We start from the raw sequence: 12365 nt of genomic DNA, 5'->3' as shown, positions 1-12365 counted from the left end.
ATATAGATGGCAGTACAAAATACACTTCATTAGGTTCACCTGTTCAACTGCTTGTTAACGCACACATATAATAGTCCAGTGGCCTCCCAGGATGTCAAGTGAATGCACTTGATAACTGCCGCCACTTCACTACGAGTTGAGGTTGGCTCCAAAAGCGAGTCAGTCTGATATTAAAATGCACAAATCTACAGCAGAAATAACAGTGTTTACAGCCTGGTATACAACACGTTTAGTTTCTATAGCTTGGTTTTATTTAAAGATACTTATATTGACCAAAACATCAAACTCAAGTTTTGAAAACAGAAGTCATAAGTCAGTACCTTTTTTCCTTTTTTAACTGTCTTGACCAAGAACCTGTTTCAGACCTTTGAATCTTGTCTTTACATGTAGATTTGCACATATATATGTTGATGTGCCAAACAGAAATGGTCAGTAACACGCTAGCAGCAGTGTAAGATCAGTTTTATCAGGGATAAAAATAATTTAGCAGAGGCACAGATATCAAAACCAGTTGGAGGGTAGGGTGAAGGGGGGATAACTCCATCCACTCCTGCAAACTGCACCCAGATTTTTGGCATATAGGCATGTTTGACTTTAGCAGTGAGCTTGAAACACTGCCTCATAGAGCATCACTGTAGACTCTAAATCTATGTTGATGTATTTTTGAACTCCACTTACACAGGGTGTGCTTCCTACAAATGTCAGGGTCCCTTAACTGACACAAGGCTGTTTGTAATGGGTTAATTCAATTAGATTTAACAAAATATACACTTTAAATAGTAATTTCTTACAGCGGAACAGTCAGTATTTAGGTCATTTTAATAAAGTTTGCATTCAAGCAGTATTTAAAGGGAGAACCTGAATGTTTCAGTCACATGTGCTCTTAATTGAGCCTTATGTGTAGTATGAATAGCCATGAGGGAGGCATTTATCTGTAGAAAAAAGTTGTAAAGCCCCCTATAAGAGCATTTATGGATGACCTCACTAGGTCACCGGGGGTAGGTGGATGCTCCAAGGACTCGAAGAACTCATCAACTGGTCACAGATGGATTTCAAGCCTGCCAAGCCTAGAGCATTAGTAATGAGGAAGGGGAAGGTGACTGACAAGTTCTGCTTTAGTGTGGGAGGCATCCCGATTCCATCAGTCACAGAGAAGCCTGTCAAGAACCTTGGCAGGATGTTTGATAGCACCCTGAAGGACACTGCAGCTTTCCAAGTGACCAACAGTGAGCTGGGCAACTGGCCCTTAGCAGGATAAATCAGGGCTGCCAGGAAAGTTTAAAGTTTAAAATTTACCTGCATGGCATCTTGCCTCAACTTGTCTGACCACAGCAGGTCTATGAGGCTCCACTCAGAAGGATTAGCCACTACCTGCGCTGGTGGTTGTAACTACCCTGAAGTCTCAGCAGTATTGGACTTTATAGCAGCAAGAACAAGCGGCAACTCCCTCTTTCAGTAATCAGAATTCATGGTCACCCGGGCCAAGTAAGTGATTTTGTACAGGGACTCCAGCAACTCCAGCTACAATAAAGTCTCTGCAGCAGGCATCGAGGTCAGAACATGGAGGAAGTGGAAGGCATGTGAGGCCTAATTCTGGCTGGAGCACAGCGAGTCGGTGGTAAAAGTGGCATCAGGGTGAGCAGGGTTTAGAAACTTTCCTTGGCCTCTTTATAGCAAGGCCCAAGGGCAAGAAGGATGCCAGCTTCTCCAAGAAGAGGTTCGTGTAGGGGTTGAAGAAGGCCACTATTGCAGGTCATTAGGGATACGGCGACAAGGAGCATGGATACCATGGAAATAGATGTTGGACCTGGATATGATTTGATCCCCACCAGATAAGTTTCCTGATTCAGTCAGTCTACGACTTTCTTCCCATCAATCCGATCTGCACCCACTGCACCCCTATAGCACTGGGAGAAGGCTGCTGTCACTGGCTCCATGACCAGGTGCTGAGAGTGACAGCAGATGTCATCAGCATGGGGATAGCTCACAGCAGGCAGCAACAACCTACAAGACATCCTACAAACCATCATCTTTGTCAGGGCTGGGCAAAAGCCTCAGCAGCATATAGGTCGGCTCCTGGCAACAGCATGGAATTGGCAGCTGAAGGTTGACCTTGGGAAGCAGCTCAAATTCCCAGACATCATCACAGAGACCTCACTCAGGTCCGACATGGTCCTGGTGTCAGAAATTACAGGACAAGTGGTCCTTCTGGAATTGACTGTCCCCCCAGGAAGACCGTCTGGAGGAGGCTTTTAAGAGCAAGAAGGCGAGGTATGGGGGGCTTATGGCTGATTGCTGAACCAGGGAAGACCCAGTGTTATCCAGATGCTTTGCAGGCCAGCCTCTCTACGTGGCACTGATAGAGACAGATAGAAATTTCCAAAACCTTAGAGCCATCAAGAACACCACACATGCAGCAGAAAAGACATCAAGGTCCCCCTGACTGGGTCGCCTGGCCGAGGGTGTCTGATGTTAAAACACCCAATGACCCCAGACCTGATGACATCACTGATGATGTGTCCAAGATGCATCCAAAAATCCTCAAAAGAACCATAAAACCTATGAAAATCCAGTTAAAAGTTTAAAATCTGTGCCCTCCTCCACATTTTCCAAAACTGTTAAGCGTAATCTAGACCCTGGACCTTATTTTTGACACCGCTGATCTAAATGGCTGATATGAGGTTGTTGTGTTGTATTTGAGCTGTTTTGGTCTGTTAAATTTGCTGGTTTTGTTGTGAGTCTGGAAGTAAGTGTAAACCTATGATCTCAGTGTCACTTTGTCACTTCCTGTTTTACTTTGAAGGTTGGTTCTCTTCTCGTTATAGTTTCACTTCCTGCATTTTCCTTCCTCCAAAGGGATTTTCTCCCCTACACTTATCAGACTCCGTTGTGTTTAATTGCTTTCACCTTTGCCTTCATCCCTCCTGTTTCTCCTCCTGAGTCAGTCCTGTTTGTGTTTGTGTGTTAGTATAAAGTCCTGTCAGTTTACTGTGTGCACAGGGCTGTTTGCTAACCTCCCCAGATTGTACATGCCCCGCTTTTCCTTTTTTTCATGTGCCTCTGTGAGGTTATTTCCTTGAGTTTAATCTAGTTTTCTGGATTTTGCTGGGAGCTTTGTGTAGCTCATTATTTTCATACTTTTGTTTGTGAAAAATGTTTGACAATCAACATCCTTGAGCCTTCCCAGGTAGTCCAGCTTCCTCTCAATGACATTCATGGGGTTAGGTTTATAGGTGAGTAAACTGAGTGGAGGTGTGATTGTGAGCATGAATGGTTGTCTGTCTCTGTGTTAGCCTTTGACAGAGTGGTGACCTGTCCAGTGTGTACCTCACCTCTCGGCCTATGTAGCTGGGATAGTCACCAGGCTCCCCGTGACCCCAGACTGGATAAGCAGAAGAAGAAGATGGATGGATGGATGGAACATCTTTATCTCCTCTGAAACAACTTGTTATACTTCTCTTTTTCTAGTTTTCTGAATCTGAAGAAACTGTAATTCCTAGTTTGTTGTTTTTTAAATCAGTTAAGCGAATCTTTTCATGTAAAGTGCTCTTGTCTGGGAATCGCTGGCACAGACAACGTCAGTGAAACCTTTTGAATTAACCACTGCCAAGTCTGAGGCATGTTTTCTCTTGGAAAAGAGTCATGTGATCAGGCGTGACAAATCATGTAAGGACAGGGAATGATTGATAAGACCAGAACCCAGGCAGCGAACAGAGCCTATCAAGTTCTCAAACAGCAGCGATTCCAAAATAGTCGGTTTTAAGTTTCCAGAAGTGTCCCAGCTGAGTGAATTCAAAGCGTGAGTGCAGCAGCTCGTCCTTACAGACCAGCAAAGTGAGTTAACTTTTGTCCTTTAAATGTACAGCAGCGACCGAACATTATTCTCATCTGATGTGAGCAGGGTCTCTCATCAGTGCTCCAGATCTCCATAAAAGAACAATACAGGAATTCATCAGCAGCAGCAGCAGTTAATTGACGCACAGGCTGTGATACATTCTTTAACCAATCGACCGTAAACACATAGAAGAGCTTATTACCCTTATACTACTTATTCTCTCTGTGTCTTCTGACCCCAACATGCCCGAGCTGTACCATACGTGCCTCCTGACACATACCATGAATCGTGCTGTTTGTTGTGATTATGCGTATATACTGTAGGTGGCCCAGTGGCTTCTCTGAATGAGCAACAATTGCTCTTTGTTTGAATAATTGGAACAAGGTTATTTCAGCAGTTTCGTCAGCCAATTAGGCCCCGACTGAGCTGACCTCTCCCTCTCGTGTGCTTGTCTCGCCAGCGACCCCTGGAAATCGTCATTAGAGCGCTCCTCCCATAGACGGCCTTATTTCCCTCTCTACCGTACACCCCCACCTCACTGCCTCCTCTTCACTGCCTTGGCAATAAAGTCTTCCTCTTTGAGGTGTACTGAGGAGCTGTGCTTGCAGTTTCTCAGAAGTCAATTTCAAGCTGAAATACTTTTAGTGAAATAGTATCTCTCGTGGCTCTCTCAGCGTCATCCAAAGTAGACTGTAAAGATGTCAGTCGATTTTTCTCCTCTGGCTCTTTGCGCCCTTTTCAGAGCACCAGTCCCGCTTTGATCCAGACTCTGGCACAGGATTGGTGGAATGGAGCAAATATTGACTCCATCTGAGCCAGACAAATCACTCCCCCTTCCTGCTTTCTTTTTCTTTCAGTATCCTTTACACTTGCTCAGTTCCCGTCTAATCTGCCATTACCTCTTTCTCTGACATTCCCTTTCATGTCTTTTCTGCTGCTGCTTTTCTTTTCGCCCCCTTTGTGTCCCTGTCTGTCATTTTCTCTCTCCCTCTCCCTCTCTCTTCTCTCTCCAGGCTTCTCAGGCTGTCGGTACTGTTAGGTCAGGCCTCCTCCCCTTCTCAGCTGCCCGTGAAGCTCTCTCTGTCTCACTTTAAAGCTACTTTGGGTTTCAACACCTGCCTGTGCTGTATGTTCAACTGTTCAACTGCATGCTTTTGCCTTGAGCCTAGAACGTGCTGCCTCATCTGAGAGTGTGCAAACATGCATGGGCATCATGTGAAGGTATTCGCGACGGTACGTGCCAACACGCTTTCATGTGATGCTCATATGTGCTCCAGCCGACTGCAGCGGAGAGATCAAGAAACGAAAAGCCTTTTTCAAATTAAACTTTCATAGCTTTCGCTCTTTGTTTGCTTTTATGTTTGCTGCTGATGCAACCCCATTTTTTTTTATATGTGCATATCATGTTAAACTATTGATGTGCACACTCACTCCAGTGTGAACTATAGAAGACTAAGGCTGAGGCAATACTTCTGCAAAGTTACGTGTAGACATGTTTGCAAACCAGAGCAGAGAAAGAGCTTACAGGTTACCCAAAACCTCAACGTTCTGTTTAACTGTCAGTTCAAAACGTTGTTGTTTTTCCTGTTTTTCCTTTTTTGTGATTTCCTCCATCCTTGGTGCTAAAAGAGGCCACCCAAACACACGAGATATCAGTAGAAAGCCCAGGATGTCTTCTATTTAGTATTTGGACTTAGTAGCTCAAATAAGTCAAAAGACAGATCAAAAACAAATGTCCGTTACAGAGGACATAAATGAATAGGCTGCTTCTCAGGAGGATATATTGGGCTAAGTTCACAAAGTCCAAATACTACATTACACATTACACAAGCATGATGATCTTCATCATAATCTTCATTTATGTGACGCCTAGAGAAATCTGTTCTGGCAAAACTTGTGTAAAAATATTGGAGCGGCAGACATTATCTTTCGGCAACCCTGATGCATCCACCAAAATTTGTGCCAATGTGTGGAAGCTTGTTTCCTCCGCTGAAAAAAACAAAACAGAAAAATGTAACTTTTTCTGTCCATAACTCAAAATTCTGAGTTGTTGTGTCAAAATTTCAACTCAAGCTTTAGAGAAAATTCCTCAAAATTTTGAAATAACTCAAAATTTTGACTTTGCTTCACCAATCAGGAAGTGGATTTTTTTATTTCAGTGGTAGAAGCAACCTTCCATACCAACGCATGTGTCCATCTGAGAATTGTTTTACTCAAATCTGACACAGTCCCAATGATTATTACATTTTCATTTTCCTCTCAACTCTCTATAAGTCCATGTGATGTCCAGCTGTGCACATGTGGTACGTGTCCTGTGAGTTCACAGTGAGTGAGTGGGTTTACCTGCCTGCTGCCAGCTCTGCTTAGGCAACATCCTTAAATGGAGCAGTCAGAAGAGTGACCAGATCCCAACAAACTACATGTGTTTGTGTGGGACAACTACTGAGAGGTAGCCTGAATGTCTGGATTTTATTTCACTGTTATTTCAGCTGCTTCTCTGTCTGGTAGCAGTTTTTTGGGTTTCTGTGTGCTGCAGATTGGCATATCTTTTTTGAGCCATATCTGACAATTTTAGCACTTTGACACATAATGACACAGACATACTTTAACAGAAATGTCCTGGTGTGGAATTCAAAAATAACTCCCGTGAAAAAAAGATAAAAACAATATTTCTCAGAATATAGCGCTGCTTCATTTTTTGTGGTAGTTTCCATCATATTGAAGAAAAAGCAGAAAAGCTTGTGACAGTTCATCAATGAAGTGCAGTCCCACATAAAGAGGGTCATCTGGTCAACCTGGTAGTGAAAACACTGCTGCATGCTGCATGCATAACTTTGGATATTATCCAAAGGTCATGTGTGAAAACTGTGAGGAGGTCACCTTTGAGGAGGCACAGAGCGTCTGGAGGTGGGGCATGCAGAGGGAAACCAACAGAATATTTATGACTTATGTGGGGAAAACAAACAGCATGCTGATTTTTGTTTCAATAAAGTTTTTTCACTGTTGATGACCTTTTTCAGCCTTTAAGTGGAACAAGTAGAAAAAGTTTGAGCAGCGCTGTGTTGGAGCAAAGAGGCTCGGCTCAGTGCAGGATTCATCCTCTGTGCACCATGAAAGTTTTATAATTTCATGCCAGTACATCCGATAACTGCTGATTTATTTCAGCTTGGATGAACCAACAGATGAAACTTCTCCCTCCTCCCCACGCAGAGGTGCCTACATACATCTTTGTTGAAGCGTGTTTCAGCGCTGACTCTTCTGTAGGTCAGTGGCTGAATGTGAAATGAGCTCTTTGTTATCATTACTGGAAGAGTGTTGCAGGACTGATCCTTCCCCCGCTTCCGTCTCTATCATCTCTCCGCCCTGCTGCCACCTTTAGCACACAGCGGTCCAGCCCCGAGGCCCAACCCGTCTGCTGACCTGAAGAAGCCCGGAGCCCTCATTAACCGTAACAGCGAAATGGTCGCGGGCCTACTGTTCCTGTGCCCGAGGCTGAGGCGTGTGTGTTTTTTGGACTCAGGGTGTGTGTACATACTAGAAGTTTTTCAAGTGATTTATCACTCCCACAGGGCCCCGCTACTCTGATCTGCAGTGCTATTACTCAGATCAGCCAGCCGAGACAAATAACAGATCTGCTGCTACATATAGACCTCCCCGGACACATGCACACACACAAACACACACACACACAAACACACATTATCTCTGTGCTGTGGTGACTAGTTGAGAGAGACATTTTGCTAATCAGGGTCCTGCGGTTGGTGGTGCGTGTCGACAGGCCGGCATGTAAGTTATTGCTTCTCAAGGATCCAGAGAAAGATAGATAGGGAAGGAAGGAGAAGAAAGACATAGATAGGGGGCAACGGAGGCAAAGAGGGCTATAAGTGGTCACGGGCCAGTGGTAGCCATGGCAATGACCTCTGGCTAATTGTAGTTACTGATAGACATGGTGCTTAGAAGTACAGAGATATCCTTTACACTAATAACACACAAAAAACACACACACACGATGTACGTATAGAGTGTGTGTGTCCCTGTATTCACCCACTGCACCCGCGCATTTCTTGATTTTACATGAACTTGTTTTTTATTTTGACAGATCAGATCTTAAGCCCTGTCTGTAATGTTGTTTAGTCTTCGGTCATCTGCTCTTAGCGGGCTTTGAAGTCGCTAATCTCCATCACCATTGCCGTGTCCACATTGTTGCCAAGAAAAGCAGCGTGTCCAACTATAACTCACATGCACGCCCTCCTTTCCCGCTCTCGTTTACACCGTGTGGGCTCTTTGCCTCAGGGTAGCAGGGTGGGAAATGTTAATGAGGAGGTTCAAGAGCTGGATCAGAAGGGACCTTGAGTGAGATAATGTCTTACAAGTAGCAGGGGGCTTGATGTTGGCTCTCTGGGCTCTGATCTCCAGGAGACACACTAGAAAACGAATCTCCATCATTCCTCTTTCCTCCCACTGTCCTCTCATGCTCTGCTTTTTCTCCGAGCTGATCCTCCTCTCATCTTTACTCTTCACATGCTCTGAACTTTCCCCGCCTCACTATTTTCAGTGGTGAGGAGATTATGTTTTTTATTAATGTGTCATGCAGCTATGCCCAGCCCTCAAGGGGCATGACACCAGCTAATAACGTAAACCAGATCCACGGATCGAGCACATATCTTTAAAAAAAAGAAAGAATGCACAGCCCAAAAATAAAGAACACAAAACAAACTCATAATTTTAATGCTTTCGTGCCTTAGATATTGTTCATACATTAAATCTTATTTAAGAGAATAAGCGATGAAAGAATAAACAGAATGAAAGCCCATTTTCTTGTTTGTGACACTCATTCTTTCTTATTTCTTTTTGTGCAGCACATGAGGAAAAACAATGTCTCTCCCTACTGTTATTAAATTTGTCAATGTTAATAGACAGCAGATGACTACCAGTTCTTTTCCATGCAACTAAAGAAGTAATAGCTGTGTTTGTATATATACACCCTCTGCATGTGATCTAAATGACACTCTTTACTCCCACTGTCACCCTGTGAGCTGCTTGGCTGCTTGGTGTGTTCTGTTTTAGAAAACCAAACCAACCAGGATGTTTTGTTTTGTTTTTTAAATATGGTGACACATTTAAACACATTTTTCCTTGTGGGAAATCAGAAAGTCCAATCAGAAGTAAATACACCTTTGCAAGTTGGAGAAGTAAACATCGGGTATGATTTTCAGGCTCTTTTGCAGTGCACTGCGCCATAAAACATTAAAAGTGGCCCTGGACGTGAATCTGAAAGTTGCTTTTTACTTTTTGTTTATTAGCATGTTTAATGAATAATGCTAACGTCTCTCTGTGCCCTTCATCCCCAGCTGGTTGAGGCAGATTCCTGCCCCTCCCTGACCCTGGTTGTGTTCTTTGAAGGGAATTCTTACCCCCCACTTTTGCCAAGTCCTCCCTCAGTGTGGATGACGTGATTGTTTGACTATTGTTTGATCATCTTTACTTAGAATTTAAGTACCTTAGACTCTTGTTATTGTGAAGTAGAGGTTACAGTAATGAAGTTGAATTGGTGGTACAACTACTGAAATCTTTGACGAAAAATAGACTGGACTTTACGCAGCAAACTCCATTTACCCAGTCATTCACATACACAGCAGTGCACACTTATTCTACACATATAGTGTTTTTTAAGCTAACACACAATCACACACACACTAATGGAGGCATCTGGAGCAATCTGATGTTCAGGATCTCGCCCAAGGATAGTTAGACTTGCAGGAATTGCAGGAGAAACAAACCACCAACCTAACAGCTGGTGGACCACCCACCCAGTCCACCTCCACCACACAGCTGACTGTCAAAATACTCTGTTACAGCAAAAATCCTGCATTCATATCCTCTGTTAAAGTACAGAAGTATTACTTTCAAAATATATTAAAGTACCTAAAGTAAAAGTACTTGCTATGTGCAATATATAATGGCGTCATTTTAATTACCTTATTTACTGCTAAGCTTAATATAGTAATATTGAAAAAAGTGATCAAGATCATTATTTCAAGTATTTGCCAATAGTTATTGATTGAAGGAGTTAGGAAGCGATCATAGTTCAGGTGTCATCTTACTTACCCTGGGAACAAATGTAGGCCTCAGCTTATTTTAAAGACCTAAAACTACCGTATCTCCCCAATAGAGCAGTTTGCTGGTTTACTTGTGGTTCCATATATCCATATATCCATATGAGTAGAATGGGAGGCAGAGCCTTCAGCTTTCAGGCCTGCGAGACAGACGCCCTCTCTACTTTTAAGATTATGCTTTCCTATTTTAGATAATGTAGTTAGGGCTGGATCAGGTGACCCTAAATCTTTGATTATAGAGACCAAAGAAATTGAAATGTAACTGTCATAATGCATCTTCACTAAAGGCGAGTTCTCTTATAATAAATGGAAAATGACCAGAAAAATCTTTTTAACATTGTTATTCATAATTATAATGCTCTGTTAAGTATCCCAACACACATAGAGAGACACACCTGTATTCACCTTGTTCCTTTGCTTCTTCATTTACTTCCAGCCACGACTTGGAGTCAGATGTCACTTCACCGAGAGCCCCTGCAGCAGCTACCCTCTGGCTAAGCTTGCTGAGCATTTTCTCAACAGCTTTAATGTTTGAACTGTTTTCATTTTTGTGGAAAAGAAAAACAACAACAACAATGTGCTATGGATCAGTGAATTTTCGCAATTGTGTAATTTCAAGATAAATAATATATCTCATATTCATGTTTTTTTTGTTGTTTTATTGGTCATTTTAGTGGCATAAAGACCAACTTGTTTATGTATTTGTTTTTTCATTCATAACTCTTGGCTGTGCCCCTAATTGTGCATGGACCTCTGGCCTGAGCTCATTGAATAATCCGGTGGGGGGGGGAGATAAGCAGTAACCCCTCCTTTAGAGACGCCTCCTGGTACCGACTGGAAAGGTTGGTGGACTGCAACCAAACATACAGTTTTCACATCTGCTTCCAACCAAAGCTCCTGCTCTCTCTCTCTCTCAAACACACACACACATGCACACACACAGAGTGAGATCTGTGCTCAGGGGAGCCGTGTTTCTTGGGTCTATTTATCTGAGCTCCAAATTGGTGAAGCATGTCTGGTTACAGTCTTTAAATGTGATTAAACAGTTATGAGAAAAAGTCATTTTTCTTTTTTTTTTGCTCCAGTAAGTCAACAGCCATATTTCAACCACGCAAAATAAAAACACACATATATCTCCCACTTGGAATTTGTTTCTGTAACTTTGTCAGACAACAATTAGTGTTTGTGTTGGCACAACAGTAAGCTCATAATTCTTTGTACTTCCCCTTTAAAGTGCTGCTGCTGCAGATGCTGCCAGCTCAGGGTTGTTCCTGACAGTGTTTAGATCATTACTACTGATCAGTGTGACCAAGCACAATGGGGCATTCTTATGTTAGATTGAGCAACTAAGAAAGCGGCTCTGAGAGTTATTATAGCTCAGTCAGGGCCCATAGTGAGTGTGTGTTATGAGCGCGTTTTAGGCTGGGTGGGGGTGGGGTGGGGAGGTTGTTTTTCATGTGTGAAAGAGAGGGAGAGTGTGTGAGAAAGTTGTGTAATCTGTCCATTTTTTGTCCCCCCCCCCCCCCCCCCCCCCTTCTCTGTCTCTCTTTCTCCCGTGCCCCCCCTGGCGCTGTCAGGCGTCACACTAGTTTATATTAAGAACCCAAAGAAGTTGTCGAGTGAACGGCACTGAAAGAGAAAAAAACGAAACTCTTCCCACTCTCCAGAAATCACGGGGAGTGACTGTGACAGGAGGAAGGGGACAGAGAGAGAGAGAGAAGAGAGAGAGAGAAGAGAGCTGAAGTCCTCGCAGGACTTTATCACATTTCTTTCAGGGCTCCGCAGATCGGATTAGACAACTAAACTGGACTGATAATTATTATCTGTGAGCGGAGTCGGGACCGTGCGGGAGACTCTTGGAGCATGCAGCTCGGTTTGCTGTTCAGGTAAAACTTCTTCACGTCTGCTGCACCCTGCTGCTTCTCTCGGTCTGTCCGTAGAAAACACCACATGGGAGACTGAGTCCAACTTTGTGCGCAGAGTTGTTTCAGAAAGTTGTTTTTGTTTTGTGGTAAAGTTTGCGGTTTTACGCACGATGCCCTCTTGTTGCGCACTGGGCGCTGTCCAGGTAATCTGAAAGGAATTCACCCAAAGGCGACTGTTTTTTGTTTTTTTTAGCTCGGAGTTCCCTCTGTCTCCTCGGGGCAGATTTTTGGGAGTTTTCTCCACTGATATAATTCTCTTTCTCCCTCTGTTCCCCTGTCCCCGCTGCTCTGAGGTTATTCTACAATGTGCCACTGTAGCGGCGAGGGAAACGTGGACCCGCGTAGGGGGTCTTTACTTCGGCCTGAGCGGCTCTGTTGTGCGGGATCTTTGTGTTTTTCGGGGGTAATTGTATAGTCTGGTGTGGGGAAACTTCCAGAGACCGCGGCGGTGCACCACACTGGGTAGAAGGGACCAATTACTCTGACTAC

General features: G+C 43.6%; 1 protein-coding gene across 1 annotated transcript in view; it reads left to right on the top strand.

Moving 5' to 3' along the window:
• The first annotated feature begins 11539 nt into the window (after positions 1–11539).
• adamtsl4 (ADAMTS-like 4) overlaps positions 11540–12365 on the top strand; it is a 39908-nt gene continuing 39082 nt past the window's right edge. The window contains exon 1 of the mRNA XM_085291998.1: positions 11540–11837. Within this exon, the coding sequence (XP_085148124.1) occupies positions 11815–11837 (23 nt within the window). The 5' untranslated portion in view covers positions 11540–11814. The remainder of the gene's footprint in view (positions 11838–12365) is intronic.

The sequence above is a fragment of the Mchenga conophoros genome, linkage group LG11 (assembly GCF_057382185.1).
Source record: "Mchenga conophoros isolate Kocher_MC1m ecotype Shallow Benthic linkage group LG11, M_conophoros_male_GT1.1, whole genome shotgun sequence".
In the NCBI taxonomy this organism is placed as follows: domain Eukaryota; kingdom Metazoa; phylum Chordata; class Actinopteri; order Cichliformes; family Cichlidae; genus Mchenga; species Mchenga conophoros.
This window is presented reverse-complemented; position numbering and strand designations above follow the sequence as displayed.